General features: G+C 42.3%; 1 protein-coding gene across 1 annotated transcript in view; it reads left to right on the top strand.

Moving 5' to 3' along the window:
* Positions 1 to 19,707, top strand: part of LOC106578591 (ribonuclease 3) — a 151,556-nt gene that overhangs the window by 88,258 nt on the left and 43,591 nt on the right. Inside the window, 2 exon segments of the mRNA XM_014157586.2 lie at positions 6,947 to 6,991; positions 15,098 to 15,255. Of these exon segments, the coding sequence (XP_014013061.2) occupies positions 6,947 to 6,991; positions 15,098 to 15,255 (203 nt within the window).

The raw sequence follows: 19,707 nt of genomic DNA, 5'->3' as shown, positions 1-19,707 counted from the left end.
TACGTGATATGTACTTACATCCTTATTACCTGTGAACAGATGTGAAAACAAATGGAAGCATTTGCTCAAACATATTGAGCATTTTCATACATTTTTCAGTGTCTTACCATGAAGACGGTATGATTGGTGGGTAGCTGAGGTGTGTGTGTGCTCCACTATGGTGGGCCGATATATCAAATAAATTTGAATGTATGTTTTTGCACGATATTCCAAATGCCTGTATCGCAAGAATCAAGGTTTTGTTTTATATTTTTGTTTTCATGTGCGTTTATGTCTGCTTGTTCTCATGTTGTCTTTTTTGGTCTCATCTCTTTCACTCCCTCTGTGCTGTGTGCGCCTTCCCATTTACACCAGAGATCTGTATGTAATGATAAAAAATAAAAAGTTTAACAATTTGTTTAGACCAAGAACTCTACTCCAAATTTGATTAGACCAAGAACTCTACTCCATGATAATTGAATTATACATTTGACATGTTTAGGCACTTAAAAATCTACAAAGTGGATAGCCAACAACTATCATGTCTTCGCCCTAACAATTGTAGTCGTTGCCCCAAAGTCGGGTTGGCAGGCGACAAGTTTACATCCAAAATAATCCCGTAGAAATGCATTTGTCTTATTTTGGACAGATTTTGGCGAGAGTGAAACCCCTCGCTTCGCCTCTTCGTCTCTGTTTACATACACAGCAAGCCCCTCCCCCTGCCACTCACAACAACAAAGATGAAAGATCACGTCTACCTCTGACAAGCTGTTTCAACTCGCTAATTGCATTTGAGGTTTGGTCCAACAGAATCGGTCAAATAGACACCGATACACATTGAGAAGTTATCCTTTCTGACAATACCGTTTTATGTGTCATCACTACTAAAACGGGAGTATCAACATTGATTCTGACAAATGAATGCTCATTTTGCCGTACCGCTTGCAGCATTGTAGCCAAAGACTGTTATACCAGCTGTCAAGTCTGTGTTTTATATATGTGAGAAATAAGTGAGGCCACTTGATTTCAATATCTGAACAAAGTGGACAGGCTGCAGTTGAAGACAGACAGAGGGGTGGATTCGTAACAATTCAACTGTTCTGCCTTTTTAACTAGCAAGTAGATCCAAGTTTGCTAAACTTGAAGTATAAAGATTAACTGGCTACTCACTAGCACGTGGGCTTGTTCTTGAGAGATAGTTCTCAAATAGTGTTAATTTTCTATAATGCCTGCGATAATAAGTTAGTCATTATTAGTGAATGTGCATTATGCGTGGTTCTGATATTTCTTTTTTACAAAAAGCCCATTTTCATAGACTGTCTTGAAAGCCTGATCAGTGATTATGGTAAAAAAAAAAGCAGGTTAAACTATATAGATAAAATAAAACAATTTCTTAGTTAATCTTATGGTTTTGGGAGGCTTATATTTAGCATAGGGGTAATTTCACAAGCCCTGAATTCATTAGATTATTGCTGACTGTTTTAAATGCAGTGTATCTGTAATGAATACTCAGGGAGAAAGGGGTGTAGATTCACGCGCAGAGCGCGGCAGGTCTTTATTTTGTCTTCGCAGAAGGCAGGAATCGTGGTCAAAGGCAGGCAATGGTCATACACAGGTAGGCAAACAGGCAGGTGAAACAACTAGGACTGAAGGCTATTACTGGTTCTCACAAACGAGCTAGGAAAAGGCTTAGTACAGTCGTGGACAAAAATTGAGAATGACACAAATATTAATTTCCACAAAGTTTGCTGCTTCAGTGTCTTTAGATATTTTTGTCAGATGTTACTATGGAATACTGAAGTATAATACGTGTAACAATATAATAACAAGCATTTCATAAGTGTCAAAGGCTTTTATTGACAATTACATGAAGTTGATGCAAAGAGTCAATATTTGCAGTGTTGACCCTTCTTTTTCAAGACCTCTGCAATCCGTCCTGGCATGCTATCAATTAACTTCTGGGCCACATCCTGGCTGATGTCAGCCCATTCTAACGCAATCAATGCTTGGAGTTTGTCGAATTTGTGGGGTTTTGTTTGTCCCCCCGTCTCTTGAGGATTGACCACAAGTTCTCAATGGGATTAAGGTCTGGGGAGTTTCCTGGCCATGGACCCAAAATATCAATGTTTTGTTCCCCGAGCCACTTAGTTATCACTTTTGCCTTATGGCAAGGTGCTCCATCATGCTGGAAAAGGCTTTGTTCGTCACCAAACTGTTCCTGGATGGTTGGGAGAAGTTGCTCTCAGAGGATGTGTTGATTCCATTCTTTATTCATGGCTGTGTTCTTAGGAAAAATTGTGAGTGAGCCCACTCCCTTGGCTGAGAAGCAACCCCACACATGAATGGTCTCAGGATGCTTTACTGTTGGCATGACACAGGACTGATGGTAGCGCTCACCTTGTCTTCTCCGGACAAGCTTTTTTCCAGGTGCCCCAAACAATCGGAAAGGGGATTCATCAGAGAAAATGACTTTCCCCAGTCCTCAGCAGTCCAATCCCTGTACCTTTTGCAGAATATCAGTCTGTCCCTGATGTTTTTCCTGGAGAGAAGTGGCTTCTTTGCTGCCTTTCTTGACACCAGGCCATCCGCACAGTGCATCTCCACTGTGCGTGCAGATGCACTCACCTGCCTGCTGCCATTCCTGAGCAAGTTCTGTACTGGTGGGGCCCCGATCCCGCAGCTGAATCAACTTTAGGCGACGGTCCTGGCGCTTGCTGGACTTTCTTGGGCGCCCTGAAGCCTTCTTCACAACAATTGAACCGCTCTCATTGAAGTAATTGATGATCCAATAAATGGTTGATTTAGGTGCAATCTTACTGGCAGCAATGTCCTTGCCTGTGAAGCCCTTTTTGTGCAAAGCATTGATGACGGCACGTGTTTCCTTGCAGGTAACCATGTTTGACAGAGGAACAACAATGATTCCAAGCACCACCCTCCTTTTGATGTTTCCAGTCTGTTATTTGAACTCATTCAGCATGATAGAGTGATCTCCAGCTTTGTCCTCGTCAACACTCACACCTGTGTTAACGAGAGAATCACTGATATGATGTCAGCTGGTCCTTTTGTGGCAGGGCTGAAGTGCAGTGGAAATGTTTTTTGGGGATTCAGTTCATTTGCATGGCAAAGAGGGACTTTGCAATTAATTGCAATTCATCTGATCACTCTTCATAACATTCTGGAGTATATGCAAATTAAGCCAGCAGACTTTGAAAATTAATATTTGTGTCATTCTCAAAACTTTTGGCCACGACTGTAGAGTCAAACGAACAATACCTCACAAAGATGCAAACAGAATGAACTGAACTAAATAAGGAGCTGATGAGAACAGGTGAGTAACTAACACAGGTAAAATCAATGAACAAAAATGAAAGACAGGGCTACGTTCAAGAACACAAAGAAACAGGGATAAGTTCTAGAACACAACGAAACAGAACACAAGGTTGACTAAGAAAATAAATACAGAATCTTGCAGTATTTGACCTTTAATTGTACAGTAAAGCTTAGAGAGAATTTTTTTGTCGTGAATTGCCCATAAGTAAAATAAATAATTTTTAAGCCATACCATATCACTTGGAATGGTTCTTATCTTTAAAGGTTTATCTTTTTTCCACTTCGGAAATCCCTGATGACAGACAACGTCAACGGCTGTCATTTCTCTGTCTCTGTCCCTCCCTGTCTCTCCCCCTGTCTCTCTCTGGAATGACTCACCCAATATGACACCAACACCAAATTGGGTCCTGACGACCTGTCTCCCTAGCAACCAGCCCATCTCACCGGCGTTAATGCAGCGTGGCACACAGCGAGACTAAGTGACCGAACGGGAGGAACACACAGCACAAATGCATATCTCTCTCCACAGGCCGATGAAAAGGAGGGCACTGTCTGTCAGTGTGAGGCGATGGGAGCTTTCAAATGTGTGTTTTTAGTGTGTGCGTGCCTTCCCCTGGTGTTCTAATGGTCATTGATGAGACCTCTGTGCTCAGAATGACAAGCTGCTGACTCATTCAGATCGCGTCTCAAATGGCACCCTATTCTCTACATAGTGTTTTGGTCAAAAGTAGTGCACTATGTAGGGAATAGGGTGCCATTTGGGATGCAGCCACACAGTCAGTCAGACACCAGGCAGCAGATGCTTCAGGCTGTGTCTGAAATGGCACCATATTCCCTATATAGTCCACTATTTTAAAAGGCACACTAGTGCCTTCAGAAAGTATTCAGACCCCTTTTTCAAAATGTTGTTAGGTTACAGCCTTATTCTAAATTGATTAAATTGTGTTTTTTTCCATCATCAATCATCAAATCATCCATCACAATACGTCATAATGACAAAGCAAAAACGGGGAAAAAAAACCTGAAATATGATATTTACATAAGTATTCCGACGCTTTACTCAGTACTTTGTTAAAGCACCTTTGGCAGTGATTACAGCCTCGAGTCTTCTTGGGTATGACGCTACAAGCTTGGCACACCTGTATTTGGGGAGTTTCCCCTATTCTTCTCTGCAGATCTTCTGCAAGCTCTGTCAGGTTGGATGGGGAGCATTGCTGCACAGCTGTTTTCAGATCTCTCCAGACAAGTTCGATTGAGTTCAAGTCCGTTCTCTGGCTAGGCCACTATAGCCCTATCGATGAGAAAGTGGTTGTGCTCGGTCCTCCTTTTTCTGTAGTCCACAATGATCTCCCCTGATCAAGACAAAGGATATGATTGTGGACTACAGAAAAAGGAGGACCGAGCACGCCCCCATTCTCATCGATGGGGCTATAGTGGAGCAGGTTGAGAGCTTCAAGTTCCTTGGTGTCCACATCACCAACAAACTATCATGGTCCAAACACCAAGACAGTTGTGAAGAGAGCATGACAATGCGTATTCCCCCTCTGGTTGCATCACCTCCTGGTATGGCAACTGCACGGCCTCTGACCACAAGGCACTACAGAGGGTAGTGCATACGGCCCAGTACATCATTGGGGCCAAGCTTCCTGCCATCCACGACCTCTATACCAGGCGGTGTTAGAGGAAGGCCCACCAAACGGTACCGGAGCGCCAAGTCTAGGTCTAAAAGGCTTCTTAACAGCTTCTACCCCCAAGCCATAAGACTCTTGAACAGTTAATCAAATGGCTACCTGGACTATTTGCATTGTCCCCACCCCACCCCCTATTGTTACGTGGCTGCTACTCTGTTTTTATTATCCATGCATAGACACTTCACCTCTACCTACATGTATATATTACCTCAACTAACCGTTGCCCCCTGTATATAGCACATTGACTCTGTACTGGAACCCCCTGTAAATAGCCCCACTACTGTTATTTTATTGTTGCTCCTTAATTATTTGTTATTTTATTTTATTAAAACTGTGTTGTTGGTTAAGGGCTTGTAAGTAAGCATTTCACCTGTTGTATTCTGCACATGTGACAAATACAATTTGATTTGATTTGAAGGACATTCAGAGACTTGTCCCGAACCTCTCCTGCGTTGTCTTGGCTGTGTGCTTAGGGTCGTTGTCCTGTTGGAAGGTGAACCTTCGCCCCCAGTCTGAGGTCCTGAGCGCTCTGGAGCAGGTTTTCATCATGGATCTCTCTGTGCTTTGCTCCGTTCATCTTTCCCTCGATCCTGACTAGTCTCCCAGTCCCTGCCACTGAAAAACATGCCCACAGCCTGATGCTGCTACCACCATGCTTCATTGTAGGGATGGTGCAAGGTTTCGTCCTGACGTGACGCTGGCATTCAGGCCAAATAATTCAATCTTGGTTTCATCAGACCAGAAAATCCTGTTTCTCATGGTCTGAGAATCTTTGGGTGGCTTTTAGCAAACTCCAAGCGGGCTGTCATGTGCCTTTTACTGAGGAGTGGCTTCCGTCTGGCCACTCTACCATAAAGGCCTAATTGGTGGAGTACTGCAGAGATGGTTGTCCTTCTGGAAAGTTCTCCCATCTCCACAGAGGAACTCTGGAGCTCTGTCAGAGTGACCATTGGGCTCTTGGTCCCCTCCCTGACCAAGGCCCTTCTCCCCCGATTGTTCAGTTTGCTCTAGGAAGAGTCTTGGTGGTTCCAAACTTCTTCAATTTAAGTGTGATCGAGGCCACTGTGTTCTTGGGGACCTTCATTGCTGCAGAAATGTTTTGGTAACCTTCCCCAGATCTGTGCTTCCACACAATCCTGTCTTGGCGCTCTACAGACAATTCCTTCGACCTCATGGCTTTTGCTCTGACATAGACTGTCAATTGTGGGACCTTTCTATAGACAGGTGTGTGCTTTTCCAATTTTTGTACATTTATTTTACTAGGCTAGTCAGTTAACAAATTATTATTTACAATGACGGCCTACTTGTAAAGCCTCCCCCACCAAACCCTCCCCTAACCCGGACGACGCTGGGGCCAATTGTGCGCTGCCCTATGGGACTCCCGATCATGGCCGGTTGTGATACAGCCGGAATCGAACATGGGTCTGTAGTGACGTCTCTAGCACTGCGATGCAGAGCCTTAGGCTGCTTCGCCTTTTTGTTGAATTTGCTACAGGTGGACTCTTCAAGTTGTAGAAACATCTCAAGGATGATCAATTGAAACAAGATGCACCTGAGCTCAATTTCGAGTCTCATAGCAAAGGGTCTGAATATTTATGTAAATTAGGTATTTCTATTTTGTGTGTTTTAATACCTTTGGAAAAATTTCTAAAAACCTCTTTTTGCTTTGTCATTATTGGGTATTAGGTATAGATTGCTGCGGAAATTGTTTTATTTAATCAATTTTAGAATAAGGCTACAACCCAACAAAATGTGGAAAAAGTCCAAGGGTCTGAATACTTTCCAAAGGCACTAGTGCACTACTTCAGTATGGTGCCATTTGGTACACTTTCTGTTATTGTATCTCCCTCCATGGCGTTATGAAGGCTTCTCAAAACATGTTCACCTAGTAACCTCTCTCTCCCCTCTTTCTCTCTTTCCATCTCTCCTCATCTCCCCTTTTACAGGACCTACGAGAAGTGTGGCTCAACTACCCGCCCCATCCTCTGCAGGTTGGTTGGAAATAATCTATTTGTCTGTTTGTCTCTGCAATGCTCAGAATAGATATTGTATATACACTACATGACCAAAAGTATGTGGACACCAGCTTGTCGAACATCTCAATTCTAAATCATGGACATTAATATGGAGTTGGTCCCCCATTTGCTGCTATTTTTATTTAAAAAAAAATATTTTACCTTTATTTATCTAGGCAAGTCAGTTAAGAACAAATTCTTATTTTCAATGACGGCCAAGGAACAGTGGGTTAACTGCCTTGTTCAGGGGCAGAACGACAGATTTTTACCTTGTCAGATCGGGATTCGATCTTGCAACCTTTCAGTTACTGGTCCAACGCTCTAACCACTAGGCTACCTGCCATTATAACAGCCTCCACTCTTCTGGAAGGCTTTCCACTAGATGTTGGAACATTGCTGCAGGGACTTGCTTCCATTCAGTCACAAGACCATTATTTTAGGTTGGGCACTGATGTTGGGGATTAGGCCTGGCTCGCAGTCGGCGTTCCAGTTCATCCCAAAGGTGTTTGATGGGATTGAGATCAGGGTTCTGTGCAGGCTAGTCAAGTTCTTCCACACCGATCTCGACAAACTATTTTCTGTATGGACCTCGCTTCTTGCACTGGGCATGTAACCTTTATTTAACTAGGCAAGTAAGTTAATAAAAACACATTTTTATTTACAACGACGGCCTACCGGGGAACAGTGGGTTAACCTCTATGGGCTAGGTGGGACGCTTGCGTCCCACCTACTCAACAGCCAGTGTAATCCCGTGGCGCATTATTCAAATACCTTAGAAATGCAAAACCTTAAATTTTTCAAAAATATGACTATTTTACACCATTTTAAAGATAAGACTCTCGTTAATCTAACCACACTGTCCGATTTCAAAAAGGCTTTACAACGAAAGCAAAACATTAGATTTTATCAGCAGAGTACACAGCCAGAAATAATCAGACACCCATTTTTCAAGCTAGCATATAATGTCACATAAACCCAAACCACAGCTAAATGTAGCACTAACCTTTGATGATCTTCATCAGATGACAACCCTAGGACATTATGTTATACAATACATGCATGTTTTGTTCAATCAAGTTCATATTTATATCAAAAACCAGCTTTTTACATTAGCATGTGACTAGCATGTGACTAGCATTCCCACCGAACACTGCTGGTGAATTTACTAAATTACTCACGATAAACGTTCACAAAAAGCATAACAATTATTTTAAGAATTATAGATACAGAACTCCTCTATGCACTCGATATGTCCGATTTTAAAATAGCTTTTCGGTGAAAGCACATTTTGCAATATTCTCAGTAGATAGCCCGGCATCACAGGGCTAGCTATTTAGACACCCAGCAAGTTTAGCACTCATCAAAGTCAGATTTACTATAAGAAAAATGTTATTACCTTTGCTGTCTTCGTCAGAATGCACTCCCAGGACTTCTACTTCAATAACAAATGTTGGTTTGGTCCAAAATAATCCATCGTTATATCCAAACAGCGGCGTTTTGTTCGTATGCGTTCAAGACACTATCCGAAAGGGTAAATAAGGGTGGCGAGCATGGCGCAATTCGTGACAAAAAATTCTAAATATTCCATTACCGTACTTCGAAGCATGTCAACCGCTGTTTAAAATCAATTTTTATGCCATTTTTCTCATAAAAAAGCGATAATATTCCGACCGGGAATCTGCGTTTAGGTAAACAGACAAAAGAAAAGAAAGCATTCGGTCGACTCGGGCACGCGCCTAAGCCCATAGTACTCTGAGCGGCCACTTGCCAAAAGCGATAAAGTGTTTCAGCCAGAGCCTGCCTCGATATCGTTCAGCTTTTTCCCGGGCTCTGAGAGCCTATGGGAGCCGTAGGAAGTGTCACGTTATTGCAAAGATCCTCAGTCTTCAATAAAAAGAGCCAAGATTAAACACTTCTCAGACAGGCCACTTCCTGCATGAAATCTTCTCAGGTTTTGGCCTGCCATATGAGTTCTGTTATACTCACAGACACCATTCAAACAGTTTTAGAAACTTTAGGGTGTTTTCTATCCAAAGCCAATAATTATATGCATATTCTAGTTACTGGGCAGGAGTAGTAACCAGATTAAATCGGGTACGTTTTTTATCCGGCTGTGTCAATACTGCCCCCTAGCCCTAACAGGTTAACTGCCTTGTTCAGGGGTAGAACGACAGATTTTTACCTTGCCGAATCCATTCATTTGAATGGGTGTCCACATACTTTTGCATATACAGTGTATGTAAGGCCCCCCTCCCCATAGAGCACAGCTTTCCCACACACACACACACACACACACACACACACACACACACACACACACACACACACACACATACAGTGGGGCAAAAAAGTATTTAGTCAGCCACCAATTGTGCAAGTTCTCCCACTTAAAACGATTAGAGAGGCCTGTAATTTTCATCATAGGTACACGTCAACTATGACAGACAAAATGAGAAAAAAAATTCCAGAAAATCACATTTAGGATTTTTAATGAATTTATTTGCAAATTATGGTGGAAAATAAGTATTTGGTCACCTACAAACAAGCAAGATTTCTGGCTCTCACAGACCTGTAACTTCTTCTTTAAGAGGCTCCTCTGTCCTCCACTCGTTACCTGTATTAATGGCACCTGTTTGAACTTGTTATCAGTATAAAAGACACCTGTCCACAACCTCAAACAGTCACACTCCAAACTCCACTATGGCCAAGACCAAAGAGATGTCAAAGGACACCAGAAACAAAATTGTAGACCTGCACCAGGCTGGGAAGACTGAATCTGCAATAGGTAAGCAGCTTGGTTTGAAGAAATCAACTGTGGGAGCAATTATTAGGAAATGGAAGACATACAAGACCACTGATAATCTCCCTCGATCTGGGGCTCCACGCAAGATCTCATCCCGTGGGGTCAAAATTATCACAAGAATGGTGAGCAAAAATCCCAGAACCACACGGGGGGACCTAGTGAATGACCTGCAGAGAGCTGGGACCAAAGTAACAAAGTCTACCATCAGTAACACACTACGACGCCAGGGACTCAAATCCTGCAGTGCTAGACGTGTCCCCCTGCTTAAGCCAGTACATGTCCAGGCCCGTCTGAAGTTTGCTAGAGAGCATTTGGATGATCCAGAAGAGGATTGGGAGAATGTCATATGGTCAGATGAAACCAAAATATAACTTTTTGGTAAAAACTCAACTCGTCGTGTTTGGAGGACAAAAAATGCTGAGTTGCATCCAAAGAACACCATACCTACTGTGAAGCATGGGGGTGGAAACATCATGCTTTGGGGCTGTTTTTCTGCAAAGGGACCAGGAAGACTGATCCGTGTAAAGGAAAGAATGAATGGGGCCATGTATAGTGAGATTTTGAGTGAAAACCTCCTTCCATCAGTAAGGGCATTGAAGATGAAACGTGGCTGGGTCTTTCAGCATGACAATGATCCCAAACACACCACCCGGGCAACGAAGGAGTGGCTTCGTAAGAAGCATTTCAAGGTCCTGGAGTGGCCTAACCAGTCTCCAGATCTCAACCCCATAGAAAATCTTTGGAGGGAGTTGAAAGTCCATGTTGCCCAGCGACAGCCCCAAAACATCACTGCTCTAGAGGAGATCTGCATGGAGGAATGGGCCAAAATACCAGCAACAGTGTGTGAAAACCTTGTGAGGACTTACAGAAAACGTTTGACTTGTGTCATTGCCAACAAAGAGTATATAACAAAGTATTGAGAAACTTTTGTTATTGACCAAATACTTATTTTCCACCATAATTTACAAATAAATTCATAAAAAATCCTACAATGTGATTTTCTGGATTTTTTTTTCTTCTCATTTTGTCTGTCATAGTTGAAGTGTACCTATGATGAAAATGACAGGCCTCTCTCATCTTTTTAAGTGGGAGAACTTGCACAATTGGTGGCTGACTAAATACTTTTTTGCCCCACTGTACATACATACATACACACTGCTCCAGTTATCCTCTCCACATGAGTTTTGCTGTCTCGCTGTGGGATATGATCAATGTAAATGTTGCTAAGACAGTAGAAGATAGTAGCACACGTCTGTGTGTCTGGCGTGTGCCTAAAGCAGAAACGGCTCGTATGTATAGGTGCAGCAGGCGCTGTGTTGTGTGAACACAGTCCATTTCTAGCTAGTTCACTCTATTGTCTAGCTGCTGTTTCTGCTCTCCATAATCCTCTTTCTATTTCTTACTGTTATCCAGACACCCTCTCGCTCTTTCATGCTCCGTCTCTGTCTCTCGATATATTTTATTCTCTTTCGATATATTTTATTATCTTTCTTTCTCTCCTCATACTGTCTAATTCTTTCTCTCTACCTCTCTCTCTCCCCCTTGCTTTGCATGATCTGCCTAGAAACATTGGGAGTAGAGTGAAGAGCATGTTTGTTTGAAATCAGGATTTGGAAGAAGAGATCAAAGATGGTGTAACAGGATTATTCTCCAGTCCCAAATCACATGGGGCCTCCAGGGACCCAAACACTGCTTGTGTGTGCGTGCGTGCGTGCGTGTGTTTTTGTGTGTCAGTTCCACTTATTGTCTTTGTTTTACCAAAATGCTCCAGCCACTCATTCTTGACTTGTTACTAGCTTCTAACGATGGTAGCTGATGGTAATTTCCCATCAGCAGCCTTTGAGGTCAGGGTGGAGCCTTGGGATCAATCCCACAATCCTCAGCGGTCAGGGAGGGACCACTACTGGGTAATTACGAGGTTTGGAGCAAAAGGCCATCCTTCCATCGCTCCATATTTCCACCCTGAGCCAGTCTGCTGTGGGTTAGTCAGGGTGGTCTCCTCCTCCTACTTACCTTGTGTGGCTGGCTTAGTTTATGTACGCTTGATTTCAATGACCTTTAACATGAGTTAATACATTTACAATAAGATTATTATTTAAGTGAAGACATCTATTTTTGGTAATGTTGGTGAAGTTGGTTAGCAGAGAGAATCCACATCTGGCACAAAGGCTCTCTCTCTGACCTTAAAGGGTTACCAGGTGCCTCTTTTGCTCTCTTAGCCCACAGGGTTACACCAGGTGCCTCTTTGACTCCAGCCAGGACATGAAGGCTGATGATCGTCAGGAGTTAGTTTGCTGAAAGAGATTCACCAATAAAGAGGCCCAGGCTTATGGTGATGCCAAGCCATCTCCAGGATCCTGTTCTGTAGTAATGGTCTGTGCGTGCACCTCTGTGTCTGTTGGCCCATGTGCAACATTAGCATAAGCACCATGGCTAAGTGCTGCCTGCCTGCGCAGCGCTCCTGGCTCAGTCAGTCTGTGGAGAGAGTGAACAGAGCAGAACGATTCCTGGTTGACAACATGCACATTTTCATGTCCTCCCTGTTCCCCTCTGCTCCCTCTCTCTCTCTGCACCAGCACCTGCCTCATCACCCCCTCTCGGCTCTCCGAAATCATTTACCACTGTGTCATTCACGTCAAGACGCAACGCAAGCTTCACATCCCCTTTTGGTTCAGTGTGAATGAGTATGAATACGGCGACTGAGACTACTTACCATGCTTTAGGCCAGGACTGTGAATGCTCAGACTTGTGATGGGGGAAAAAAATAAATAGTTACTTATCGCAATATTGTTTTTGGACTATATTATATTGATATTTGACTTCATTAGCTAGCGCTAGTCGGCTGTACCTGCGCCAGAACTCCGGTATTTTTCATCCTATAGCTTTTTCTCCATCTTTTATTTCCTTGATTGGTCAAAACTTGTTTTCTCATGCTCTTGTCTCTATGCAGCAGCCATATAGTGAGCAGTATGTTTGGAACATATCACAATAAAATCACAGTATCGAATCGGAATACATATGAAATCGCGAGAATGGCAATACTTATCGTATCGCCACCTAAGTATTGGGATAATATCGTATTGTGAGGTCCCTGGCAATTCCCAGCCCGATCAGAGAGCCAGCTGGGCCAGAGTGTGCTCAAATTTACACTTTGTAGGGAAAGGGGATACCTAGTCAGTTGCATAACTGAATACATTCAACCAAAATGTGTCTTCCGCATTGAACCTGGTCATTTTTCCACATTGTTTTTATTTTTCATGATTAATTTTTCCTTTTGAACCATTGCTAGCAGGCCAGCCATCATCCCCTTACAAAAACGCCACATAAAATATGTGTCAAACTAAAAGTATGTGTTTGTGTGATACAATGTTATGAATGCTGGACTCGTCAAACACCGTTAGTGGTGACGCATGGCATTTAAACAGTTGTCGTTAATTAAGAGGAAGGCAGATGTGAAAGTCTTCTTTGGGGCTAAAGTGGGAAGACGGAACCATGACATTTCCAGCAGCCGTCCAATTAAAATGTAGAGTTGGCAACCAACCACTCTGTCTGTTTGACACTTGGCGTCTAGCTATTCCACCACTGCTTAGTCTATATTGCTTCAATGAAAGCAGACAAACTCAGAGGGACAATGTGCAATATTTACTGCTCTCGAGTGCTCATTGGAATATATACTGTGTGTACAAACATTAGGAACACCTGCTCTTTCCATGACAGAGACTATCCAGGTGAAGGCTATGATCCCTTATTGATGTCACCTGTGAAATCCACTCCAATCAGTCTATGTTAAGGGGATGAGACCTGTTAAATAAGGATTTTTAAGCCTTGAGACAATTGAGACATGGATTGTGTATGTGTGGCATTCAGAGGGTGAATGGGCAATACAAAATATTTAAGTGCCTTTGAACCAGTTTGAGTGTGTCAAGAACTGCAATGCTGCTGTGTTTTTCACGCTAAACAGTTTCCCTTGTGTATCGAGAATGGTCCACCACCCAAAGGACATCCATCCAACTTTAAAAATTAAAAACAAATATATATATATATATATATATATATATATATTTAACTAGGCAAGTCAGATATTAACAAAATCTTATTTGCAATGACGGCCAAACCCGGATGATACTTGGCCAATTGTGCACCGCCCTAAGGGACTCCCAATGGCGCAGCACTCTAAGGCACTGCATCTCAGTGCTAGAGGCATCACTACAGACACCCTGGTTTGATTCCAGGTTGTATCACAACCGGACGTGATTGGATGTCCCATAGGGCAGCGCACAATTGGCCCAGCATCATCAAGGTTTGGCCGGGATAGGCCTTCATTGTAAATAAGAATTTGTTCTTAACTGACTTGCTATACATGTGAAGCTAACAAGGTCAATGTCTAAATTTAAATTATGAATGTGTCCCAAATGGGACGCTACTCTCTATAAAGTGTACTACTTTTGACCTCCGCACAGAAGAAGCCACTGCGCTAAAACCGCCATAAAAAAGCCAGACTACGGTTTGCAAATGCACATGGGGACAAAGATCATAGTTTTTGGAGAATTGTCCTCTCGTCCGATGAAACAAAAATAGAACATTTTGGCCATAATGACCATCATTATGTTTGGAGGGAAAAGGGGGAGGCTAGCAAGCCGAAGAACACCATCCCAACCGTGAAGCACGTGGGTGGTAGCATCATGTTGTGGGGATGCTTTGCTGCAGGAGGGACTGGTGCACTTCACAAAATAGATGGCTTCATGAGGAGGGGAAATTATGTGGATATATTGAAGCAACATCTCAAGACATCAGTCAGTCAGGTCACAAATGGACAATGACCCCAAGCATAGTTCCAAAGTTGTGGAAAATGGCTTAAGGACAACAAAGTCAAGGTATTGGAGTGGCCATCACAAAGCCCTGACCTCAATCCTATAAAAAATTTGTGGGCAGAACTGAAAAAGCGTGTGCGAGCAAGGAGGCCTACAAAAACACGGCAGGAAAACATCTGACTAGATAGAAAGCGTAGAGAAAATATAATGGACTTATATTTTCAAATAACTGCCCTATTCCTGGCCCGTAAAGGAATCAGTAAAAACAAATCTGAGCGGCCCTCCTTTGAATTCTGAAACCCCGATGTGGCCCTCAAGCCAGAAAGTTTGCTCACCTCTAGTCTTCTACCTGCCCTTCAGAACCAGACTTGCCTATCCCTGCTGTAATCTAAACCACAGCTGAATTTCACAGAGGTACCGCTCTTTTCATGCTGTGTTTAACTGTAAATGCTGTGTTGTATTTACCAGGTGCAGGAGCCGCAGACGGACAGGCAGCTGATCGAGACGTCTCCAGTGCTTCAGAAGCTGACAGACTTTGAGGACACCATCGGTGTTATGTTCACACACTGTCGCCTACTGGCCAGAGCTTTCACACTGAGGACTGTGGGCTTCAACCACCTCACACTGTGAGTATGGGAGGGGTGCTTGCGTGCATGGCTCCCTGGTCTATCCTCTGTCCCAGTACCGTAGTGATGGATGGACTGTGCAACTCGTAGTTGTCCCACTGCCTAATCCTGGGTCTTTGACAGCCTGTGTAGTTATCCCAGGGGACACTAAAACCCCTCTCCAGCCATTGCCTGACTCCGCTAGTGAGGTCACAGCCCCACTCCCCCATGGGAAATGTAGTTTTTAAATGTTGATTATATTTACTAGCTGGCCCGCGGCTTTGGTTCTTATTCATTCTCTCTCGTGCGAATGGTCTTTCCCTCTGTTAATTTATCTCTTTGTTTCTCTCTTTCTTTCTCTCTCTCATTCTTTCCCTCGTTCTCTCTCTCTTTCTCTTAGCTTAGTTTATTGCTGCAGGTTTTATTTACTTTAATTGACACTTCATGTGTTATACATACACATTTTTTTTTTACGAATGTTTGAGATGTTGTTAGACTTCATTTGACATAAGAGGTCATTTCAGATGCCAACATCAATATAATTGTCTCAAAAGGCATATATATCAAATCAAACTTCATGTCTAAAATAATGGGGAAATCATTGATTTTAGAACGTTTCTGACATTAAGGATTTCAATTGCGTGAAGAACCACTGTTTCTCTGCCTGCTTCTCACCTTTTATAGAAGGCTTTCATTGCTTGCAATTTACTGTAGAAAAATAGTGTGAAGAATGGGTGTTTTTACTCGAGTGTAAATAATGTGTTATTTAGTAAGTCTGTATGAATCACACTTGTCTCGAGATTAACATTGTTACCTTTGGTGTTACACTATAGCGTTGTTTTAAAAGCAAAGGAAAAGCTGCACACTCCGATGCAATACTATATTCATCAACGTTTCGACAGCATGCTGTCTTTATTAGGTTTTCACCAACTGTACTGTAGCATTGTTCATTCATTGTGTTAAAAATGCTGTTAAAAATGACATGTAATGGAACGTAATTGCACGTGTCATGTAGGCTTTTAGGAGATGTTCTTCACTGTGTAGTGTACACAAGGTTTAAACGTTTGACACATTCACAATAGTGAAATGTTAGCAACACAATAGTGAGCTGGACAGCTAAACCAAATTACCAACTAGGACATTTAAGCGTGTGCGCGCCTGTGTCAGTGTGTGTTTTAATCCATCACTTTAATTTCAGAGCCTCTCACCACTCACGGTCAGTGAAGTCGATTAGAGGGCTGGAAGTTGAGCTGTCAAGGTTAGCTTTGAATGTTGTCCTCCTCAAGGTAGAGAAAGACGCCTGCAATGCCAACCCATTATTAATGCTCAATTTATTATTTTAAACTGGGTGGTTCGAGCCCTGAATGCTGATTCGCTGACAGCAGGCATGACAAAACATTTATTTGTATTGCTCTAATTACGTTGGTAACCAGTTTATTATAGCAATAAGGCCCCTCGGGGGTTTGTGGTATATGGTTTGTGGTATATGGCTAATATACCACAGCTAAGGGCTGTATCCAGGCACTCCATGTTGCATTTTGCGTAAGAACAGCCCTTAGCCATGGTATATTGGCCATATACCACACCCCCTCGTGCATTATTGCTTAATTAGATTGCACATTAATCAAGCCCAATGTAAGTACTCCTGTGTCCTTAACACTAGAACCACTGGACCTTTCAGCCTAAAAGTACCTGCTAGAGAATGTTGAGAACGTTGCTGGGAGTCTCCTTTAGCAAACGCGTCAGATGCATGTCAACCCACAAGGTGTGCAAACATAAGCACCAACGCTTGATAAATAGTGCATAAACAATTGTAAAGGATGAGTTGCATTAAGAAATATTTGTGGAAATATAGCCATGACAAGGTACTGTTAACTTTTCTGTGCGCATGAGCGACAGTACAATCTCTCATGTGCTGCAACATCTGCGTGACACTGTCGTGACGTGACTCTCATTAATGTGATGACTGCTATTTATCTACTATGTTTAATTGTTACTAGATGAAAGTAATCATGTAACAATGAACTCATTAGGAATTTGGGGCACCACGGGAGAAGTTGTTTAACCTGTTAGGGCTAGGGGGCAGCATTGACACGGCTGGATAAAAAACATACCCGATTTAATCTGGTTACCACTCCTACTCAGTAACTAGAATATGCATATACTTATTACATATGAAAAACACTCTACATTTTCTAAAACTGTTTGAATGGTGTCTGTGAGTATAACAGAACTCAAATGGCAGGTCAAAACCTGAGAGATTCCTTTACAGGAAGTGGCCTGTCTGACCATTTGTTGAACTTCTTTTCCATCTCTATCATTTACTAAGGATCTCTGCTCTAACGTGACACTTCCCACGTCGTCCATAGGCGCTCAGAGCCCGGGAAAAAACAGAATGTCGTCATTCCAGCCCCAGGCTGAAACACATTATCGCCTTTCTCAAGTGGCCGATCAAGAGACACTAGCTTATGCGCGTGACCCCGACCGCCCCCGCCTTTGGGATTTTTTCCTCTGTTTGCCGAAAAGGAGATTCCCTGTCGGAATATTATCGCTTTTCTACGAGAAAAATGTCGTAAAAATTGATTTTAAACAGCGGTTGACATGCTTCGAAAGTACGGTAATGGAATACTTAGAATTTTATTGTCACGAATTGCGCCAAGCGCGTGACACTTCTTTACTATTTCGGATAGTGTCTGGAACGCATACGAACAAAACGCCGCTATTCGGATATAACGATGGATTATTTTGGACCAAACCAACATTTGTTATTGAAGTAGCTGTCCTGGGTGTGTATTCTGACGAAGACAACAAAAGGTAATGAAATTTTTATAATAGTAAATATGATTATGGTGAGTGCTAAACTTGCCGGGTGTCTAAATAGCGAGCCCGTGATGCCTGGGCTATGTACTTAGAATATTGCAAAATGTGCTTTCACCAAAAAGCTATTTTAAAATCGGACATATCGAGTGCATAGAGGAGGTCTGTATCTATAATTCTTAAAATAATTGTTATGCTTTTTGTGAACGTTTATCGTGAGTAATTTAGTAAAATGTTAGCGAATTCCCCGGAAGTTTGCGGGGGGTATGCTAGTTCTGAACGTCACATGCTAATGTAAAAAGCTGGTTTTTGATATAAATATGAACTTGATTGAACAAAACATGCATGTATTGTATAACATAATGTCCTAGGGTTGTCATCTGATGAAGATCATCAAAGGTGAGTGCTGCATTTAGCTGTCTTCTGGGTTTTGGTGACATTATATGCTGGCTTGAAAAATGGGTGTCTGATTATTTCTGGCTTGGTACTCTGCTGACATAATCTAATGTTTTGCTTTCGTTGTATAGCCTTTTTGAAATCGGACAGTGTGGTTAGATTAACGAGAGTCTTATCTTTAAATGGCTGTAAAATAGTCATATGTTTGAGAAATTGAAGTAATAGGATTTTTAAGGTTTTGAAAATCGCGCCACAGGATAGCCGTGGCTGTTACGTAGGTGGGACGAATTCGTCCCGCCTAGCCTAGAGAGGTTAATGAGTTACCATCTTCCGAATTAAACTCAATAATATATATATATATATCGATAACAGTCACATATTAATCATTACTTCATATCAGTCGCATTCTGAACGTCGCAGACTTCTTGACTCTGCACAAACCCGAGTCTTACTGATCATTCTGTACCACACATTGATTTGATTATTTATTTACTAACAAACTAAATGATAACACAGGATACACACACACACGGTATAGGTTATTGTTTGGAAACTTAATATGCTGACAACAGGTCCCTAGCGGACTAACACAATGTGACACTTGTTACAAAAGATGTAGATTTAAAGAGAGAGAGTGAGAAGTGAGAGAGAAAGAGAAGCAACACCTGGATACATTTGGGAACTACGCTCGCAGTAATCCTAATTCATTGCCCCGTACTGCCGCCCTTTTGGGTAAGAAGTAATGAAGGTCTTCGTTGTGTATCTCTGTTGAACCCAGGCCTTAGTGAAAAGGGTTCCACTTTATGAAAAAGGTTCAATTGTGCCTTCTACTTTGTTCGGGCCTTCTACTTCGTTCTCAGGCGTAAGGCTCTGATTCTCCAGAAAAGGTCACAATGTCCTTCTTAGTTGTCTGTGTTTACTTTCACTCGTTCTGGAAGAGTGGTCATCTATGGAAGGCTAATCAGCCATGTCGATGATTCCCAGAGTGGTGATGGCGACGATTATTTGAAGAGAATAACCGGATGGTCCTACATAAATTCACTTTCTTAGATACAGTACTTAGAACAGCTACTCAACTGTAACATTGGTTGTTAAAGTCTACTTTGTCGTCCTCAACGCATGTCGATTTTCAGGGTCTTGACTAGGGTTGCACATTTTGGGGAATATTTAGAGGGGAAAAACTTTCTGTGGGAATATATGGGAATTAATGGAAATGTATGCAAATTAATATTGATTTTTGCATTGGATATATTTAAGATA

The sequence above is a fragment of the Salmo salar genome, chromosome ssa19 (assembly GCF_905237065.1).
Source record: "Salmo salar chromosome ssa19, Ssal_v3.1, whole genome shotgun sequence".
In the NCBI taxonomy this organism is placed as follows: Eukaryota; Metazoa; Chordata; class Actinopteri; order Salmoniformes; family Salmonidae; genus Salmo; species Salmo salar.
Note: the sequence above shows the minus strand (reverse complement) of the source record. Positions and strands in the feature narration are given on the sequence as shown.